The sequence below is a fragment of the Meleagris gallopavo genome, chromosome Z (genome assembly GCF_905368555.1).
Source record: "Meleagris gallopavo chromosome Z, MGAL_WU_HG_1.1, whole genome shotgun sequence".
Lineage (NCBI taxonomy): Eukaryota > Metazoa > Chordata > Aves > Galliformes > Phasianidae > Meleagris > Meleagris gallopavo.
This window is the reverse complement of record NC_139435.1, coordinates 31498775-31521584: the sequence shown is the minus strand read 5'-3', so window position 1 is coordinate 31521584 and position 22810 is coordinate 31498775. Positions and strand designations below refer to the sequence as shown.

The window sequence follows — 22810 nt, the reverse complement described above, 5'->3', positions numbered from 1 at the left end:
CCAGCAGGTCGAGGGAGGTGATCCTCCCCTTCTACTCTTCCCTGGTAAGGCCTCATCTGGAGTACTGTGTCCAGTTCTGGGCTCCCCAGTACAAAAAAGACAGGGATCTCTTGGAAAGAGTCCAGCGGAGGGCCACAAAGATGGTGAAAGGCCTGGAGCATCTTCCCTATGAAGAAAGGCTAAGTGAACTGGGTCTGTTTAGCCTTGAGAAAAGATGACTGAGAGGGGACCTGATCCAGGTTTATAAATATCTGAGGTGTGGTGGCCATAGCAGTGAGGCCAGTCTCTTTTCAGTGGTACGTGGAGACAGGATGAGGGGAAACGGACATAAGCTGCAGCGTAGGAAGTTTCGCACGAATGTGCGTAAGAACTTCTTCACGGTGAGGGTGACGGAGCACTGGAACAGGCTGCCCAAGGGGGTTGTGGAGTCTCCTTCTCTGGAGATATTCAAGTCTCTCCTGGACGCCTACCTGTGCGACCTGGTGTAGGGAACCTGCTTTGGCAGGGGGGTTGGTCTCGATGGTCTCTGTAGGTCCCTTCTAACCCCTACAATTCTGTTATTCTGTAAAGTTATTTCCTGCACTTATTGATTCCTCACTCCTGCCTTATTAGTTTATCAAACTCAAGTTTGTATCAATGAAAAAATAGATATTTAATGATACCAATAATAAATTTTATTTTTTAGCAATATATAGCAGAACGTAAACTGACATTATATCCATAAAAGTACAATTAAATCAGAAGGCATTAAAGAGGCTGGTTAAAGATTTGTAAAACCTGCATCACTGGTAAGCTTTTAAGTAATTTGACAGCAAACCCTGCACAGTACATGTAAGTACAAACTGAAAATATATTTCAATAGTTTTTAGCAATCTTTTCTCCATTTTAAATCATAACCTGTTGAAGGTTATAGCTATACTTTAGCTATTGAATGCATGATGCGGGAATAAACAGGAAGATGTATAATGACTGAGACAGAAGTTGCTCTAGTAGCAGTTGGAGAATTACCAAAGGTTTTTCTGGATTGCCAACAATATGAGATAAATTTGATCAGAACTGCTGCTTGGCTTGACCTGTTTATATTTTACTCTTAATTGCATCAGTCTCGTCACAGTAGTATTAATTTTGGTAAATGTGTTTTTCATAAATGACTATTCTGGAAAAAAAAAGGATAATGAAAGGGATAATGAAATGTGGATGTGGGGCATCCACAACCTCCTTGGGCAACCTGTTCCAGTGTCACCACCCTCTGTGTAAAGAACTTCTTCCTAATACCTAACCTAAATCTCCCCTGCCTTAGTTTAAAACAATTTCCCCTTGTCCTACCAGTATCCACCCTCGTAAATAGCCATTCCCCTCCCTGCTTATACACTCCCTTCAAGTACTGGAAGGCCACAATGAGGTCTCCCCAGAGTCTTCTCTTCTCCAGTGTAATGATGTGAATATGAATGTTATATCTTGTTCAGTAGGAAGACCAGTTTCACAAGATAAAAAAACATTGTCTAACATCATAAAAATCAAAATGCCTTACAGAGTTGTCCTGCTCCATACAAAATCTTGCTGTTTATTCCTTGTCATATGTAGAGTACCTTTCTGTCACAAATTATAGCAGTTTAATGGCACAAAACGTTTTTATTATGCACAGCTGGGAGCTAAGAACAGTTTTGCAATGTATCCACAAGAGTTTGGTTTCCTAGCTGGCTAAAACTATCAAAATCCAGTGATGCTGGAACTAAACATACCATGTTTATGATTATTTTTCTGCATTCTCAGGCACCACTGACATTAAACTTCCCCATTAGAAAACCAAGTGTATAATGAAGTCGCTCAGTGCCTGTGAGGAGTGTTTCTTGTCACGGCAATTTTTTGGTAATATTTTGTCACTTTACACACTGAAAAAAAATCAAGCTGTTTTTTAAGTTGATTGAGATTGACAGTAGGTGTACATTTTCCTTTCCCATCCTAATTTTAAGGAAAGTATTTGCAGATATATGTGGGTGTCATTGTTTCTTATGAAACCTGGGTGAAAGTGATTCATTAGTCAACAGTATATCTTGCAATGACTGGCTTGTCAGTAGTGGTTGCACACTTTTTTTCTTTTTTTTTCTGCTCCCATTCCACTATCACAAAGAGAGAAACATGTTACATTGCTCTTTAAGTTATGCACCCTAAATATTATCAGTAAAAAAACCTGAAAATTTGCGAGACTGAAGACTGAAGACTCCATGTATGTGTGGTACACAAGCGTGTATACATGTGCACTCTTATATTTAAAATTCTAGATGAACATTTTCCTTCTTTTTTTTTTTCTTTCCAATATGATGAACTTTGGTACTCATTGTTTTCACTGCAATGATAGCTTGACTAATATACACTTTGGTAAAAGTCTTCTTATCTCAGCCCAGCTTGAGTGATTGAAGATGTCCTTCAAAGTAGAGGCATTTGAATAAGCTGCACAGAATTTTGGTCTTGTCTCATTACCAATTCCAGAGCTGGCTGCATGTTTGTACACTGGCTTTAAGCCACACTTCACATACAGGCCAAATAAAAACATGAAACCAAATTTCCCTTTGGAAATCTCCCATCCATGCAGCACACCATACTGTTTCTGCTGAAGGAAATAGACAGAGAAGGGAAAGATTGTGACTGTCAGAGAAATTACTATTCTTTGTCTGACTTGTCAATTCTTAGATTGAAAAATGAGATCTAAGGAAGAAAGGAGAAAGAAACATCAAGTCTTTGTAACTTTTAAATGATATGAGTATGCCAAGTTTTGTCAAATAAAGAAATAAATATTTGAGAAGCCATATCATTTTGCCATCCAAATAGAAAATATGAAGAAAGAATGCAAAAGAATGTAGAATATGAAAGAGAAAGGTACAAGGATTTTTTTTTTTTAGAAATAATAGAGGAAAAAGTAATAGATATGGAGAGAAATTGTTGAGAGAAAGCGGGAGAGAGGGAGGTCCATAGAACTGCTGCTGGAAATAAAGACATCATATGAAGTGACAATGATTGTTGTATCACTGTATGGTTCCACAGACCTTTGGTGCTCTGCACGCCCACTGCAGTTCATCCTGTGATTTTTCATCCTGAGAAAACTGAGACTGGCTTACAGGTCTTACTGTAACAGAGATGTCAGAGAGACTATAACAAATGTGCTTAGTTGAAAGTGTTCACACTCTTTGTGTCTCAGTTGTTTGGTGCACTATTTATACCTCTACTTGGTAAATAACGTGCAGAGGATCTCTGGGGCCAATAAGATTGAAAAGTAGTGATAAATGATCTTTTTTCCCTCAGCTATACTTATTTGATCCCTAAAAGTAAGTAGAGGTTTCTCCAGCAGTACCAAGGATGGAACTCTCCAGTGAAGCATAATTTTACAGTCAAAATTCTGATTATAGTGGCAGCATTTTTAAAAATCATTTGAAGAAAGTAGCAATTGCCAAAAGAAACCTAATGACATCAGTATTCGCAGGTGAATTTTTTACTTTTGTGCTTGTTTTGTTGGTTAGGACTTTTACACGTTCTAACATTTGGAACAGAAATCTAACAACAGATTTCCAACAGAAACGAACTGTGTTAATCTAGAAAAGAGGCTAGAGAAGCACAGTAAGCAATTTTTGATGCACCTTCTTGCATGACAAAAATAATCAGTAATAACTGTTACAGCAGCAATGTGTGCAAAGTTTGGATCCAAATAATTCCAGTAGCAAATGAATGTCATTCCTACCTATAAGGGCCTTGTCATGTGATCTCACGTTCAGTTAGGTCAGCATGCAATGATTTTCAGTGTGAGACTTCCACAGAAAGCTGGGTTTCTCAGCTCCCTTTTTTTACAGTATATAGTTACATTACTGGAATAGCTATTGATCATTTGCTGGTCTTGCTGCTGACCCCCAAGGTGTGCCAAAACTTCAAGAAAAGGGGACTGTGTCATATACATTTATCTTAGAATAAATAAGCAGAGGCCATTTTGGCCTCTGATGGTGTATGTCTTCACAGATGCAGATTTCTAGGTGCCTATACTTCAGCATCCCCCTGAATTTACAGGTTGTTTTGCCTAGTTCTGGCTTTTATTGGAAACAACAATAAAATTCTTGTCTGCCTTAGATGTGATAATTTGATAACTAAGGTGGTAAAGTCACTGTCAGCAGAATGACAGTCAAGTTATTGTCTAAGAAATGTATACCAGGACACAACTGCTGCATTGTCCTTAATTCCAGTTCTTAATTCAATACTGACTTAAAAATTAAAGACAGTAATGAAAGGAACTAATTTTTAGGTTGTTTCTGGATGGTTAATTAGGAACACAATATGCTGTTTGTTAGTTTTCATGTATGTATTAAAGAGTTGCTTTCCCACAGCTCCTTGAAAATTTAGTACCTCTTCCTGAATCTCAGCTTTCATTTGATTTTGTGAGCAGCTTTCAGTGTAATTCGTTCTACGTACTATAGTTTCAGTACTCTGCTAATACTGTTGTTACCTTGTGTATACATTTTTCTGTAGTTATTTATTAATCTTCTCACTATACTGATTTTGTTATTATGATCTTTTTCAGTGTACCTTGAGGACAGTTTTGTAAAATCTGGAGTGTTCAACGTGTCAGAACTTGTGAGAGTGTCCAGAAGTAAGTCCATATTTGCACTTAACCACTTCTAAATCAAGGATTTTTTCTTGATTCTGGTCTTTTCCCTTCTCTTCCCTTGGCTTGCTTTATTTTGGCATCAGAAATCTTACGCACGCAAATATACGAGAAAAAAAAAACAAACAAGCAAAACCAAAACAAACCCACACCAACAAAACAGTGAGACAGAATACTCTGAAATGCTCTGTTCAAATTTTGCATAGAAACTAGTTCGTATCAGGACAGGCTGCTTGATGTATTCATAGAGCTTGAGTTGTAAGCGTTATGTCATTCGCCATGGTCAGAAATTAATATTCAGCAATTAAGGTCATATTAAATCTTCAGGAAAATACTGAACATTGTCATCCTGCAACAGTAACACACTTTTTTTCTTTCTCTCTATTCCTGTTGAAGTTATGTTTTTGCTGTTTTAGAAGATTGTGGGTCAATGAAATACAGCTTTGTTTGTAGCTGTTAAGTGGTTAAATACATTTAAAAGTATTGGGCCATTCAGATTAAAAAAGAATCAATATTCTAGTTACCCTAGAAAATCATACCTTTTGCAGCTGTAATACATGATATACTTCTAATAATAAGCTTTGAAGAATGTGGTTTCTGTGGGATTTCTTACCACGTATTTGTTTAACCTCAAGCCGCAGCAGAGTTGTATTTTAACTGTCAGGAAAAATACAAACCTTCAGATATATTACACAACATGCAATTATTCTTTTAAGTGCCAAAGGTAGTTAAAATGCACAATGCACAGACAGTGAATAAAGGTAAATATACCACAATGTACAATATGTAATTTATTCTTGAAATGCTAAAATGCATGGTACACAGGCTCTGTAAGAAGGTGAAGATAACAATGAGTGTATGTGTATTTGTAGGTAGGTGTACATATGCAAAGCAGTACTTGTGGCCCTGGGTGAAAGAAAAAGAAGGTGGCACAACATGCTGTTACCACAGCACGCTACTATTAATGCAAAGATTTAACATAAATGAAAAGAGGTTTTGTGTCCCCAGGTTTGTTCTTTCCAGTTATTTCAGTACTTCTATAGACAATACGAGATCTCTGTATAAGCCCTTCCCCATTCATTGTGAAAGTCCAACTAGTGAACCTTAGAATCATAGAATCACCAAGGTTGGAAAAGACCTCCAAGATCAGGAAGTCCAAACATCTACCTATCATCAGTATTTCCTACTAGACCATGTCCCTCACCACAACATCTAAATGTTTCTTGAACACCTCCAGGGATGGTGAATGACCACCTTCCTGGGCAGCCAATTTCAGCACCTGACCTCTCTCTAGGGGAGTTATTTCCTAACATCCAACCTGAATCTCCCCTGGTGCAACTTGAGGCCATTCTCTCTAGTCCTATTGCTAATTACATGGGAGAAGAGGCCAACCACCACGTCACCACATCCTCTCTTCAGATAGTTGGAGAGAGCGATAAGGTCACCCTTGAGCTTCTTTTTCTCCAAACTAAAGGTAAAGGTTTTATTATCTTTTTCACATTGATCACTCTAGGTTATCCATTATAAAACAAACACGTACAACAAATAATGCTAAGGGATTTCTAGGGACTGGGGAAGGTATTTTACTTTTTAGATATATGAACACTGATAAAACTTGTCTGTACTTGGTTTCTGCCAGAGGCAGAAAATTAGATGCACATAGCAACATCTTGATGTTCTTCCTGGTGTTAAAAATGAAAAGATGGCTAAAAAGATAGAAGATTATCTCTGACTCTTTGTAATGGTATGTTTTTCAGCACCTATAACCCAAGGAACTGGAGTGAACTTCCCAATTGGAGAACTTCCGAGCCAACCGTATTACCATGATATGAATTCTGGTATAAATCTGCAGAGGTCTTTATCCTCTCCACCAAGCAGGTAAAAACTTGAAATAAATACTAGTGTGAGTCAGTGGGGGACAAGTGGTTCACAGCACATGTGGATTGAGGAGTAGTGTGTGATTTTTCTCTGGAATCTCCATGTTTGACCTGAGGGACTCATATCTTGGTTCAGCAAGCTCCTTTCTTCTGACTCTGAGAAACACCTGGTTCTGTACCTCCAGACCAGCTGGCAGACCCATGGAGGTGGAGAACTTGCTTTGTCCTCCTTTCGGGTCCCTGATCATGTACTGTCTGTCATAAATCCTGTTGCTGTTTGTCTGTCTCCAGCTGACTGACGTACCATGAAATCACAACTACTTCAGGATCTCTCATCCTCTTGGTTTCTGCACTCCAGGGACTCTGGAAATGTCTGCACAGTGGAACAGCATTTAATATGACTGTCAGAAAATAGCTATTCCACTAGTGCCTAGAACTCTGTTATTGAGTTAATGATCCCCCACTTATTCAATTATATTTTCAGATGGTCAGATCACTTGGTACATTTAAAAAAGAATAAATTCATTTTCACAGTCTATGGTAATAATAATAGTGGTGGTAGTAATAACACCACTAAAAATTTCATCTTGATTTTCTTTGTTAGTCAGCATTGCAGCTTCAGTATTTATTGTTACAGAGAAATATGACTTCACTGTATGGAAGTGCTGCCTCATTTTATATAGGGATAAGAAATATGGGCCTTTTGTCTTCAATTAAATTAATCTAAAATGAAAAGTCTTGTTTCAGGTTATAGCTCTTTGAAAAGCTTAGAATTTTGACCTGGCAGAATACAATAAGCTATGTTTTTCTTTTATTAGCAGTCACAAAACTTTCTGTTTTACCTTGACCTTTGTTGTGGTTGATCCCAGTGGGCAGCTGAGCACCACGCAGCCTTCCATTCCCAGTGGGATTAGGGAAAGAACTGGGGAAAAAAGGGTAGAATTTAAGTCTTCAGATAAGAAGTATTTACTAAGACAGAAAAGGAAAAGAGAAATAATAGTAATACAGTATATACAGTTCCTGAGCAGTGGCTGCCTCCCTAGCCAACTCTCCTTAGTGTTTATTTATTTTTTTTGCATAATGCACATTATATTGATTATCCCTTTGGCCAGCTTAAGATAGCTGTGGCTCTGTCCCCTCTTCCCTTTATCCATCACAGCTCCCCTACTGTAGGACAGTACGAGATGTCCATGGCTCTGCACATCATTCTTCAGCAATAACTACATGTTATTTTAACAACACCATTTTTCTCTTGTAGCCAATACATAGCAACACACATGCCACTATGCAGAAAATCAGCTGAAAATAGGACAACTTTACTAGTAACCCTTTTCCAGTACTTTATTTTGCTTTTGTGATTTCTGTGTTTAATATTCTCATGAGAAAACTTTTCATTGGTAGGTTACAGGAACTGTTTTCTCAGTTGCTCAGCTGCTCTGGTAGATGGAGAAGAATTACAGCTTTTCAGTGCTACCCAATCAGGCCATCTCTGAAATATTAAGTGACGTGAAAAATGCAATCACCTGCCCAAATTACTCTATTACATAACAGATTCTATGTTTGTTTGCAAAAGTTCTAAAATCCAAGCTTTCGTGCTTTATATGCCTGGATTACATTCTATTCAATATTTTTGTTGAAATACAAAGTTTATATATCATTCCTATCTGTGTATCATTCTCACTGCCAAACCTGACATTACTTCAACAGCAAAAGACCCAAAACTATCTCCATAGATGAGAATATGGAGCCAAGCCCGACAGGAGACTTTTATCCTTCTCCAAACTCGCCAGCTGCGGGAAGTCGGACATGGCATGAAAGAGATCAAGGTGAGTAATACAGGACAATTTTATCTCAAAGTATATTCCAGTATACAATAAATACCTGCATCTGCCTTTGCATTAATGCAATAAATTCATGGTTTTTAGAAGAATCTTTTTTTTTTTTTTTTTTTTTTTAATGTGAGAGGTGGATTTGCTGGTCTTCTAGTTAAAAAAAACAGGACAAGGTATGAACAATCAGATGATGGTGTTTCAGTGTTGTGGATGCCTTATCTATTATTTGAAGTGAGCTGCTATAAATGAAGTACTTGTTATTGTATAATGAAGCTGCGATCACCCCAGCAAGATTTCAGTAAAGAAGAAAATATCTCCATGCAGTGATTGAGACAGTGCTAGTTTACACAGCTTTTGCTTTACCATAATGCATTCTCCCATACGTATATTTAGTTTATAGTCTGTGACTTAGAATAGGTCCAATAAGCCACTAAGAGCCCTCACAGGGTATTGATAAATGTTGCCATATTTTAGATTATCAGGGGTGAAGAACATGTTTGTTCAGACAGAAAAATGATGACTGTCAAAACATTGAAGTTATTTGTTATAACTTTCTTTATGTTAGCTTAGTTTTTCATAAACCTCAGTGGCAGTGTAGTATTTCCCATCACTTTTGCGATGTGAAAGCTTGAATAAACTTACATGTATTGGTTAATGGGTCCTATGATTGACATGCAGCAGCTCTCTGGAGATTGTGAAAATGCACAGTACAATATGTATAAATGAAATAGAAAACATGCAGCTGCTTCCTTTGCTGATCTTCTGATGTTTGCCTTAATTTTCTCCATGTTCATAATTGATCTTGTTTCTTCAGCACAGATCAAATAATCATAGAATCATAGCAAGGCTTGGATTGGAAGGGACCTCAAATATCACTGAGTTCTAACTCCCCTGCTGCAGGCAGGGCTGCCGAGTGCCTGGTCAAGTAGTAGGTCAGGTTGCCCCATCCAACCTGGCCTTGAACACCTCTAGGGATGGGGCATCCACAGCTTCTCTGGACAGCCTGTTCCAGCACCTCACCAGTCTCCCAGTGAAAAGATTCCTTCTGCTTCTTCCATCACATCTTCTCTTAATCTTCTCTTCTTTCATTTAAAACCATTATCCCTTGTCCTATCTAACGATCCATGTAAAATGTTGATTTTTCTCCTGATTATAATTTCCCTTTAAATACTAGAAGGCCATAATGACGTCTCACTGTAGCCTTCTCTTCTCCAAACTGAGCTAAGCCCAGCTCCCTCAGCCTGTCTTCATAGGAGAAGTGCTCAAGACCGTTGATCATCTTCATGGCCCTCCTCTGGACCTGCTCCAAAAGCTCCACATTTTTCCTGTGCTGGGGGCCCTAGATCTGGACGCAGCACTCCAGATGAGGCCTCATGAGGGTGGAGCAGAAGGGGACAATCATCTAACTCACCCTGCTGGTCACCTCTCTTCTGAAGGAGCCCATGATACCATTGGCCTTTCAGGCTGCAAATACACACACAGTGCTGGCTCATGCTAAGTTTTTCATCATAACCTCTAAGCCCTTCTCGGAAGGGATACTCTCAAGGAATTCTTTTCCAGTCTGTAAGATACCTAGTCTTACCTTGACTCAAGTGCAAAACCCTTGTGTTCCATAATTTTATATTGCTTTAAGCTTTTTCTGTTATTATTTTTAAGTTTTCTCTTTCATCTGTGCATGCAAGGTAGCATCAGTATTTGATCTAGTCAGTTTTTTTTTTTCTTCACATTTTGGCTATAGCTGATCTCCTTTTAATCCGTTTCTTCCTACTCTCTTACCTACGCTCTCATCTCTACTCTTTGACCCGCGTTTCTCTCACACAGTTGCTTGCTTGTCTTTTTTCTCCGTTGTTTCTTTTATATTTCATTATTCCTCTTGAGGGCTCCTTCTTATTTCTATCTGTTTGTAGCATTTGCTGTCAATTTTTTAAAAAATCTTGCTGTTGGCTCTGCAAAAACTGAAGAACAGTGGTTTTATCCCTTGTGCAGAGCATTCTCTTCAATTGTTACCTGTTTTGTGATTATATCTTTGTTATTATTCCCATAAGAGTCAAGAGTCAACCTCAACGCAACTAATTTATTTTTTTTTTTGCTTTAAAATAGTTTTTGTGGTAATGGTAAAACAGCATAAGGTTCTTCTCTGAGCTAGTTTCAATCCCTTTATGCTTCTGTGTGAGCTGTAGGAGCTTCCAAGAAATGCAGTGCTACATGAAAGCTTGCTGAAAGAACCTTTCATAGGTGATCTCCATAGTTCCCAGCTGTCTCAGTTGTGTTTTAGCTCATTAGGTCATTTTGCTTGCTAAGAACTGTACTCTGTGAATTTGTTCAGTTTTACCTGCCTGCTTCATCCCTCATTTATCAGCAATAAACAGTACTATTGTTCTGATTGCTTGAGTGGATTTCCAATGAATTTTACTTTACTTAATTTCTGTGCTATTGGGAGCCAGAGTTTTGGACTGAAGCAATCTTTGACTCTCTGCTTGTGTTTCCAAAACTGAGAAACTACTAGCTTGAGTTTACATTCTTGTCTGAGTACCCTAATCTCCAGCACTACTGGTCAGAGTTGAACTTTATCAGATACCCGTCAGCGAGGTTGCCTTTGAGAGAATGTGAATGTCTCCCATTCTTGTGAAGGCACCAGTATCCCACTGTCTAGTCTGATGAGTATTTTACTGCAGGAAATACAAGGCTTTTGCCCTCTATCATGTTTGGCTTCAGCCAGTTTCTGAGGTTATCCTACTGCTGGGGAAACATTATTGGGTAGTGTCTGCAGTGCTTGCCCTTGGTAACCAGTATAGTCTGGAATGGGTATGTGGCAGCTCCTTGCATACTTCTTCTATTGCAAATTTGTCAGATGCTTGACATTTACATAAAAAAAGAATATATCATGAAGTTCAGTAGATAAGTCAGCATCTGGAGAGATGACTGTATGAGTGCTTCTGCTGTGATCTTCATAGTTTGTACAGATTCTCTAGTGCATAGCCATACATCATGAGGGATAGAAACATGACTTCAGTATTCATGATTGGGCCAGTATATGGCATTAGTGAAATTAAGAAAAATCTAATCAAATTACATTAAAATTTTCCTGATACCACAGTCAGTTGTAAAGCTCCAGAGTTTGTCCTTTTACTGTTATCAGTTTTTTCCCTGGCATACTACTTCCAGGATGTCCTGATAAGTTTAACAAAAGTTGTATTTCTTGGTAAATTTTGGGAAAGTCAACTGTTTCAAGACTCAATTCTAAGTAGAAATAAGTAAGCATATCTGAAAAGTTGAAATTCTAGGCGGTGTAAGTTTGGTCAAAGCCATTATTCTCATATAAAACCTAAAAAACCTTCCATTAACCAAAATCAGTAATATAAATAAAATCTGACTTGTATATGAAATGATATTATAAATACTTACTGAAGAAAAAAAGAAGCTTGTGGCATCATTATACTGTCTTTGAGTTTCTCTTCAAAGGCTTGCAAAACCCGATTTTTAAAAAAAAAGGATTTACATGGATTTACATTATCTGTTTTGAGTATATATATGCTTAATCATTGCAGAAAGATACTGTAGTTTGTGCCATTATTTTTCTACACTTAAATAGTTAAAAAATGCTTCTAGTTTTGGTGATTTTTGAAACATATGTGAGGTCTTGTTGCAGAGCACACAGACAGAATTATAACTGCAAAATTTTCTCCAGACCTTTCCTTTGCTATTTACTTTCCAAATTACTAATCCTCCAAAAATCCTAAAGCCTAAGAAAGCGAGGAATCGTCCCTGAGGATGTTGAATTATTTAGGAATAGAAATCAAACAAGGCAATTGGGAGGTCAATTTCTCTGTGTGTTGTCAGATCTTGCGTAAGGTATTTGTTCTTTCTTGTAACTCATTTTTTCCAAATGAGTGTCTTAATGATGTTAATAATGTCTGCCTCATGTCTTAGCTTCATTTCTACTGATTGGAAATTTATCTAGACAGAAGTCTGTTGTAAATCTCTGTAACCTTCCTTTTTTCAAGTTGCTGTTACTGAATTCTGTATGTGTCTTTTTTTTTTTTTTAAAAAAAATCTCATTTCCTGCAATAAGGTACTAATATCTTGTGAAATAGATTGAAATTGCTGCATGATTGAATTTTCATAGTGCTTTTGCAATACTTAGCAAGATAAAACTGTGTAGGAAGAGTTTAATAATAATAATAAAAATCCTCCATTTGGAAGTGGAAGTTACTTAAAGTGTAACAAAAGTAGCTACGCATGCTGTAACAAAAAATACATCAGAGGTAATAGGCTAAGAACTTCTGAACATCTTGATTTATTAACCGATAAGTAAATCAGATACTTTATCCATAAATCATAGGAAAACAGGAATATCAGAAAAATTGAGCAGAGTTTATGCATCTATGTCTTTCCTTCTACGAGCTGGCTTGACAAACTTCATTAACATAGTTACAGGCAATTTCAGCAGTAATCCTTGAGACCTATTTTACTGTTGTGGAGTTAGAACACTGTGCATGTCAACAAAACAGGCATTGTTATCAGTGCACACTGTTGCCATAAATCCTGATTCATGTGAATTTCCTTAGTATCCAGGTGTCTAGAAATGTCAATATACAACAAAGTGAATTTTAATTTTGCAGTTTCTCCATCATGTTTCCTCCCTCACATCTCACCCACCTCTACCAGCATTCAAGAGTCAAGATGCCAGCATACTATTAAAACTGAAACAGCGGGATCACCTTCATCTGTTCATTGGTCAGCAGCTGTTGGACCCTCCAATTCTCAGGTCCCAACCCCCTTTGCTGGATATTCCTCTTCTGGACATTTGTCCCCTTTTGCTTTCTCCCCATCCACTGGACACTCCATCCCCATTGGGGTTCTTCCCAATGGCTCTTTCCTTCTTGGGCCTTCTTCTCAAGGATCATCAAAGATGGACATTCTCATTTCTGAAGTAAGGGAACTAAAAGAGGGAGTAGTTAACGTGGTGCAGGAGTTGAGAAAGGTAACAGATCACCTTGACTTTTTGGTGGCCTGTGGTGGAATGAGCTCAGGTTTTATTCCAGCTTCCGGTGCTTCTTCTGAAGTTTAATGCTTTAGAAATTCCATCTCCATCTAACAGATGTATTCATCTATCAAAAGTATACCTTGATGAATATCTGTTAAATGTCTTTCTATGAATTTTCTACATTTTTGTTTATCAAAGCATATTTTAAAGTGGTTTATGTCTTGTTAATAACTTTCTTTACATCTACTTTTGTATTTTTTAATATTCCAAAATACTCTTTAAATAATGTATGGGCATATACATATATATATATATATACACACATATTTATATATATCTTGGGGCTCAAGCTGAATTTTCTGCTTTTAACTGTGTGCACAGTAATAAAATGCTGCCACTTTATTAGTTTTCATAATTTCAGTGACAGTAAGGAAGGGGTACTTTTTATCAAGAGTAACTTTTCAAAGTACACATACAGAGAATCCTAGATTTCTAATAGCATTCTAGGATCAAATGCATCCATATGATGTTTTTGCACAGAACTGATTTTTCTAAGCTGCTTCAGCTTATACTTGCTGAGGATACAAATATAATATTTGTTGCTTTGTTTTTATATTGTGTACAGACTTAAAAGCACTCGCACACAGTAATGGATGATCAAAATATTTTGCATGCATGAACTTCTTTGCTCAGTTTAAGATGAGTTTAGAAGGGAGGAACACCATCCAGGGGGACCTGGACATTTCAATAAGTGGACATGCAAGAGCCTAGTGAGATTTAACAAAGCCAAGCGCAACATGTTGCATGTTGGTTGAGGTGATCCCAGATACAAATACAGAAGAACTGATTGAGAGTGGGCCTGTGGAAAAGGACCTGGTGGTCCTGATGGATGAAAAGGTGGGCATGAGTCAGCAGTGTGCTCTTGCAGTCTGGAAGGCGAATAGTATTCTGGGCTGCTTCAGAAGTTGAGTGGCCAGAAGGGTGAGGGAGATGATTCTTCCCTTCTACTGTGCCCATTTGAGGCCCCATATGGAGTACCGTGTCCAGGCCTCAGGCCTCCAGCACAGGAAAGACATGGATCCATTGGAATGGATCCAGAGGGCCACAAAGATGATCAGAGGGTTGGACCACTTCTCCTATGAAGAAACGTTGAGGGATTTCTGCTTGTTCTGCTTGGAAAAGACAAGGTGACAAGGCTCTGGGGAGACCTCACTGTGGTGTTCTAGAAGGGAGCTTACAAGTAGGAGGGTGACCAATATTTTACACTGACAGTGATAGGACAAGGGGGAATGGCTTTAAACTAAAAGAGAGAAGAATTAGGTTAGATGTTAGTAAGAAATTTTTTACTCAGAGAGTGGTAAGGCACTGGCACAGGCTGTCCAGAGAGGTTGCTGATGCCCTATCCCTGGAGACATTCAAGGCAAGGCTGGATGGGATCCTGGACAGCCTGATTTAGCAGGTGGCATCTCTGTCCGTGGCAGGAAGGTTGGAACCAGATGATTTTTAATGCCCTCTTCAACCTAAGCCATTTTATGATTTTATGATTTTATGATGATGTTTTTGCTGTCCTTTTAATGGGTTATTTTCTTTCTTTGCCTTTAAATTAACATAGCTTTTAAAAACTCCTTCAACTATTTTTCTACATCTTTTTTTTTTTTTTTTAAGCCCTAGATGTAAAAGGGCATTTTCATCTTTATAAATTTAACATTTAAGTACCAGTAGATTACTTAAAGTACACAATACAGAAAGAAGTCTATTGCTATAGAATTAATTTTAAAAAAGCCTATCATAGAAGAACCACTGATTTTTTTTAAAAATAAGACATAATGTCTGTTCATTAATCACTAAAAAATCTCGTTCTGCTACGTGGAAAAAAAAGAAAGAAGAATGCAATTTGTAGCCTTGCAGACAAATCTTCCTTGCTCATGCTATTTGTAGTTCCACAGTGCTGATGCCAGCATAACAGATGATAACTGGGTAGGAAAGAAAAGCCATACCAAAGAATTCTCTGTAAGTTGCTTCAAAAACAATACCTGCTATTAATTTCCATAGAAACTACAACAGATACAGTGAGCACAATAGCACTATATGATTGAAGAAATTCTCACCTACAGAACACTATTTTCCAGCACAGTCACCAACATTAGCTATGCATTTTTTCTGCACGTGTAAAAACCTGCACTAGCAGAGGTGACCCCTCTGTTGCTATTACCACAACTGAAACACAACACCCATCACCTCGCTGTGCTCACATCCACAACAAATGTCAATGGGTGCCAGTTTTTACTCATGAAAGAATCCAGTGACACACCTTTTTTTCTTACACACGTCCATGTCAGATGCCATTGTGTAAGACTGTCCCTCTGCTGCCATCTGCCACATGGCAACAAATGGAATATTGGTGAGAAGGCTCGATCTCTACTGCCGTACTGCCAACATCCACCCTTGATTTTGTGGGCTGACATAATAAAACAGGAGGCATTACTTTCAGAGCAGTCCTCACATAACAGCTTTAGACCAATTTTTGACTGGTTCATAATCTTCTCAAATATTCAGAGTAGCAGATGATGAGGTTATTTATCGGGCAGAGTAGGAACCTGACTTTTCCTTCAGCTTACGTACACTTCAAATTCTGAATGACTGAAGAGTAACACAGTGTTCAGAAAGAAGGATAGAAAGACAAATACGGTATGAGACACAATAAGAATTTTACAAAAGAGTTTGCTTTTTTGCATTTCTGGAAATGGCTGTTATTTACTCAATAAAGTCATTTAAAAAAACCTCATTATAGGATCTTTGTCTTTTATTTTGAAAAGCATGATGTGATAAGACCTATTAATCAGTGTTTTCAACAAATAATTAGTGAGTAGAATGCACTCAGCGTTAGTATATTTTTCTCCCATACATACCAGTGAAAGATGTAAATGCATAAGTATATTTTTCATATATCCATGGTACCTATTCAAGTTACTGAAATTAGTGACAAAATGCATGTCTTAAGTAAGATTTGTCCCAGAAGACGTGACTTGTAATTGCCCTATTCAACATTAGAATACTCTTTTATATCCGATTATATATATATTATATTCTATTTGTTGCTGAATAATAAGCTTCAGTATTAGTTTTGAAACTTCTCAGATACTTTGAATGTCAAAAATTGCAGATAAAGTATTATTCTGTATGATCTGACCTATTTTTCAGTTACCAAAGGAACTGCCATTCAGTACTACATGAATGACAGGTTCCTGCATTGCCGATATTTTTCCTTTTTTGATAAAGTCGAGATGGAAATACGATGAACATGTACATTTTTTAGGCGCTTTTGCTTTTTGTCTTTATTAATAGATTGTTTCTATTCTGTGTACACTGATAAATTTGAAAAAGTTCTTCACTTCTTCTTTTCACTACTTTCATGTAGACTGTATCAAATTTGATTGTAGTCATATGTGAGCTGACAATTTTATCTTAGTTCAAAACCATTCCCCAAGTGGATCTATAATTATATTAATATATCACACCTATTAAATCACCCTAAACGTACAAATATAGATTACAATAGTCAGAGAAAGGAGATGCCATAACCTAAATGCCCCTAAATCAACAACTTACCTTTAATTGGAACTTGTGAATAATTTTTGCAGTTAAGGTTACAGTATTGATTTCATTTTCGAGGCCAAGTTCCTTGGATCTCATTAATAAGAAGATGCTATTAATAAAATGCTCTATCTCTTTTCCTTTGGATGACTTTCTGTAGGATAATTTAATTAATGACTAAAATGTAAAAGTCTGTATAATTTGTTTGACTTTTTAATTAGTTTTTCTCACAGTCTCCCATAATGCTCTTTTACCACAGCTATGTACTGGAATTACACCTCTTAACAATGATTCATAGCTGATTAAATGGTCCAGTCTGTTTCTACAGAGAAAAAGTTAAATAAAGAAGTAGTGAAGTACATAAAATGCAATCTAGTTACTTAAAGGTTATTTATGGCAATACAGAATACTTGGAACACCGTTTCTTATAGTATGTTCTGTTTTATTCAGTAGCAACAGTGCATTTTTGTCTTTGTGCTTTTTATTTCCAAAATCCTACTCCATGTTTCACTGGTAGCCAACCCACTGAGCTTTGAGTTGCTCATGACTACTTCCAATATGACATCTGATGGGCTGTGCTGGTGTAGAGGTGGTTGGATAAGCTGACTGTGACATCTGGGAGAGGAGAGAGGCAGAAGGGCTGTGGAAGTGAAATCTAGACTCTGTTACTGGCCCCTGTGGGTCACTACAGATTTGGTGACATTATCACCTCCCTCCAACTGCAACAGCCCAGCTCCTCACAGTCACACAAGTGGGACCTGTGACTTGGGGTCTCAACAACTGCAGAATGCTTTTAGTGTGTGGCATGTAGGGTGAAAAAGGCTGATTACCTCTATGTCAGAAGAATAATGCATGCAAAAAAAAAAAAAAAAAAGTTTTCTACAAGAAACAGTGGGATTATGATAACGTATTCATGCTGAATATAGTTAGTGATATGAATTTTTTTAGAACCATTCCAGTGAGACTTCCTGTTACATTCTAATTAAGGGTAGGAATTAAGAATTACTGCCCAATGTTCTTAAAGAGAAGCATGTCATTGTTTCAGCCTAATTTTAGTGGGAATAGATGTAAATTTAAAGACAATCTCATGTCAAATAACACTATCACACTAACTATGGGATTAAGTCCGTATGGCCTATAGGTAAACATTTTTTGAAATTTCTTTGGGAAATTGAGGTTTCTCATGTTTTTATCTTCAAGATCAATGTTCTAATCTGGCCATCATAACTTTACTCTTTTCCTATTTCATAAACTGCTTTTTATAAGAAATGATAATAAGAAAAAGTTCACTTTAGGAAATGCATTTGCAGGTTTCCAAAATACCCTGATTTAAACAACCATTCACTAGTATATATTATACTTTTCAATTGCAAGTGTTTTTTTAAATTCTGTGAATTAGAATTGTACTGAATTGTTTTGCTTTATATTTGTAAAAAGTAGGATACCCTGTAAGGTGAGGAAGAAATTTGTTTTTATCAGGTTAGTCACACACAGCAACAGAAACCATTTTGGAACTTGATGACATGGAGATCTTATTTTTTTCCTTGATATGCCAAGATTTGCAAGGGCAGGTAGATACAATCCTTCTGACTAACCCCTTTCTTGCTTAGGTAATGGATATCATTGAGTTTAATATATCCCACAGAATGTGAGGACTGACAGAGAAACTGCTGGCAATGCTCTGCAAGTTTGCATAGACATAAAGATGAGAAAAATGATGCTTAAATTGCATCTGAAGAGTTTCTGCATCTTGTGGTATTTCAGTTAGTTGAAAGTTCACTCATCAGTTTTTTCACTTAGGTATAAAAATGCTTTTCGAGAAATGCAAAAAAGATAAATATAGAATGAACACAGAAATAGTTAAACTGCCACTTTTTTTTTTTCTTACTTTGCTATAGCTTTTTGCAATATTAGTGTTTTGCTCACCAGATTGCAGTACTGAATAAGAAATTCTAGTCTAGTTCCTCAGGTTTTTCACTGCTGATCAGAAGATATAGTACAAATAAATTGTTTTGCTGCTGTGAAATGGCAGAACAGTACAACAAAGTGTTAAATTAGCCTTGGGCATGGTTGCTGACAAGATAGCTAGTGTCACAGTCTGATAGACTGGTTTCTTCAACATTGGAGGTGTGCCTGTAAAAACAACACTGGAGCTAAATAGACAGATCTGAAGATAGGAGATTATCAACTGTTTATACACTGAAGTGTTCTACTTCAGTAGTATAAAATTTTCAGACATAAACTGCTTTCCTTTACTTGATGTAGAAGCAAGAATATTATGGAAGTCAAGTTTTTAAATTTGAAGAGAGCATCTCTCTTTACACCTTCACCCTGACTGTTCCTCAGATTTAGAACACTCAGAGCTGCTAAGCATTATGTCTGTGTGCCTTCATGTAAGACCTCATTGCTTCTTTTAGAAGAGAAAGCACATAAGTCTTCACACGGGGAGTTGCTATATGTTTCTGAGAGAGTCATCAGACAGAACTGATCTGGATGTTTTTTTGGTTGATTTTCCTCTCGTGAAAACACTGATTATCAAAACTGATTTTCCTTTAATTTTATTTTCATGACAATAAATCATTAGGAAAGCTTCTTTCTGCTCCAAGATAAAACTTACAGTGAAGTAGAATGAGACACTAATAAGCAAATGATAAGTACAGAGATTTCAATAACAGGAGACCTAGACACTAAGCTTAATCTCTGCATAATGCTGAGCAGGAATGCAATCATCCTTTGTTCCCCATATCAAGCACTTCTAACATCAAAATAGTTAGGTCTTTCTGTTCTGTTTACTCATATTGCAATCCCTTCCCTTCCCTTCCCTTCCCTTCCCTTCCCTTCCCTTCCCTTCCCTTCCCTTCCCTTCCCTTCCCTTCCCTTCCCTTCCCTTCCCTTCCTTCCCTTCCCTTCCCTTCCCTTCCCTTCCCTTCCCTTCCCTTCCCTTCCCTTCCCTTCCCTTCCCTTCCCTTCCCTTCCCTTCCCTTCCCTTCCCTTCCCTTCCCTTCCCTTCCTCCTTCCCCTTCCCCTTCCTCTTCCCTTGCCCCTGCCCCTTCCCCTTCCCCCTTCGCCTTTGCCTTCGCCTTCCCCTTCCCCTTCCCCTTCCCCCTTAAATGCAATGACTTTAAACATTTTAATTTCAAGATTCTTTTTTTTTCCATCAAGCCTTTCAGAGACATGGCAAAGCCTTTTTCTTACTTGAGATTGCTTTTAAAGCATTGTTGCTTTATAGTTGCTCAGCTGTCCATATTCTGCATTAGGTGCCTCACTAAGACTTGTAGATAAGAAATACTGAATGCCTGCAATGTTAAAGGACTTCAGGCTGAGCACATCTGAGTGCTGCAGTGCTTTTACAAAGTGGCTGTGATTGTTCTTCACATGAAATGGTGTAAAACAAAGCAAGTTCTCCTGAGCACAATGGGATTTGCCTTGATTCCTCACAATATCACAGCTATCTGCTGTGAATTCAAAATCTTCCTGAGTTTCCACATGTGCTTCACACAAGTGTACCTACAACATATGGTAAAGGCAAAGGAGTGAGGACCCTCTGTATATGATGTTTTCTGGCAACAGAAATAAGCTCAGATACGGCCACTGGGAAGTGATCAGTTCATTTAAAACTGTAGCTTGAAGGGATGATTCTAATAGATTGCTGCTGATGCTATGGACTTCATGTCTTTCCCGCTTTCCCTACAGCTCTAAAACCAGTAAGTTGAACATGGCTTTATCGTGATTTCTCTGGAGGCGATGCAGCACTAATGAGCTGTAAATGAATCTTAACAGATTGCTGTCTGCAGAATTGTTTCATGTAAGGGAAGACCGGTGAAATTAAGCAGTACAAAAGATATTAATGAGTAGAGATAAAGAATAAATTGGATTAAAATAAATTTAATATTTGCTTTTGACTTCTTCCTACTCTGCTTTTGAGCATGTCTCCTGCCCTGTTGTGGTACTGTACAAGAGAGCAGATCAGGTTCTGAGAAACCGGCTGGTGGATGTTCAGCCTTGTCCCAGACCTCTGCCTGCCTCCAGTCGAGCTCTCGGAACAGGTGGCTTGAAGACTGGTGTGTCAGTATGACACTCATCCAGGGAGATGCTTGAATCCCAAGCTGCTTCAGACTGAGGAAAAAGGTCTTTGCTTTGATGAGGAAATTGTCAAAATTCATGTTTCATTAGTGTTTCCTAAGGTTCTTTGGAAGTGAACAACACTTTAATTAAAGGCTGACGTAAACACGTTTCTGCAGTCTTTCTCTGCAGCACTTTATCACATTAAAATTGATCAAAATTGTTGCCTTGGGCTGTCTTCAACAGATATACATCTGGAACACCATTTGTGCAAGCTGCTGATGAGCAGGCTGCATACACTGTGCTTCATAGCAGTTCTGCTGCCTTCCTATGTAGACAGATTCACCTGGTTGGGAGATTAGATGATCCAGCTCTTTTCTATTTGATTAATCCCTTACTTCTTTGATGTGATGTGTGAAAAATTATAACCTGCCCGTGTTTGGGTGCATAATTACTGCATCATCACAGTAGTATAGGAATACAGGCAAGAAAGATTGGGAATAGGACTGAAAATTAAAAAAAAAATAATCCATTTTTCACATTCGAAGAAAGTTTGAGGCAGGACAGGACACAGTGTGTTCTGATTAATGTTGACCTTTTGAAAATTTTGTCCAAGTGTTTTTGGCATCTTTCTGCTCTTCATATATACTTAGCATTTTTCCAGAAGTCTAAAAATAAATCATACTGGAAACTGTTTTATTTTCATTCCCCCTATAATAGGGATTGGAATTTCATTCCTGAAACTCCGACACAGACTTAAGACCAAGCAACCTATTCCTGTGACCTCTGCTGGTCACCTATTATGCAGTTATTAGTATATAACTAAGCTGTGTGTGGCAACTAGACTACATCTTATGATGTGAAAAAAATCAAATACGTTTCAAAATGAAACTAAAGACAGTGAACAACTGCTTTGCCTTTTTTCAGCCTCTCTTCATTTTTGTAACTAGTTACTCTCCAGAGAACTGTAAACAGTGTCCTTCCTTATAACATCTATGAGCCTCCTCACCTGCTCAAGGAGAATGTGACTGAAGCCTTTTTTCCTAACATAGACAGTTATTGTTCCAACTCCCTTGTCAGCTTCATCAATTCCTTGGCAGTGAGAGGCCCATGAATGCCGCATTAAGATGTCAGTGTATGCAGGATGCCAGGGAAGTGGCTATCCGAATCACATTGCCAAGCCAATGCCAAGTGCATTTTAATGGCAAGGCTGCCACACATGCTCTAGCCATTATTCTTTGCAGTTGCTTCTGCTATGTACGAGACTTCTGAAGGTACTTTGTGGTGGTGTGCTACACAGTGTATATCGAAGTCCATGTTTTGGCTGCTCATGAGTATTTTTTTGGCAGTGCTGAATTTTCTGCTAGTGACTACCAGTGGCATTCACCTTAGCGAGGAAATAGTCTTCTGCATGAGAATTTACTTGCATTTGCTTTGCAGTTTACTCTGTCTGTGTGCTCACTACAATCCTTTTCCCTGTAAATAGGAGCAGAAGAAAATGACACGTTTTTAAAGGAACTGCTAGCTTTATCTTAGTCACCAATCTCCTTTTCAGAAGATTCTTTTCACATTAGTGATGCCTCTGGGGGGTTAATGGATATTCTAATTATGTTGCACTTCATGTAGCATTCTTCTTCTGAGAAACTAAAATATTTTGGTTTCGAAAAACACAACAACTTTTGCTTGTTTAATGAAGTAACAGCCACTGACCAAATTAAATCTCTGCTGCATTCCAGCAATCAGAGATGCTGACGCATGCAGAACTTCAGGAGCTAGGCAGCTCCTTCTTTCATGAATTCTTTTGCTTAATATG

At 37.8% G+C, this 22810-nt stretch overlaps 1 protein-coding gene across 9 annotated transcripts in view; it reads left to right on the top strand.

The window, feature by feature from the left end:
* The window catches only part of NFIB (nuclear factor I B), a 176914-nt gene that overhangs the window by 109066 nt on the left and 45038 nt on the right, over window positions 1-22810 (top strand). For all 9 annotated transcript variants that reach the window (XM_085213825.1, XM_085213823.1, XM_085213830.1 and 6 more), the window contains exons 4-6: window positions 4562-4630; window positions 6403-6523; window positions 8230-8348. In XM_085213825.1, the coding sequence (XP_085069951.1) occupies window positions 4562-4630; window positions 6403-6523; window positions 8230-8348 (309 nt within the window). The remainder of the gene's footprint in view (window positions 1-4561; window positions 4631-6402; window positions 6524-8229; window positions 8349-22810) is intronic.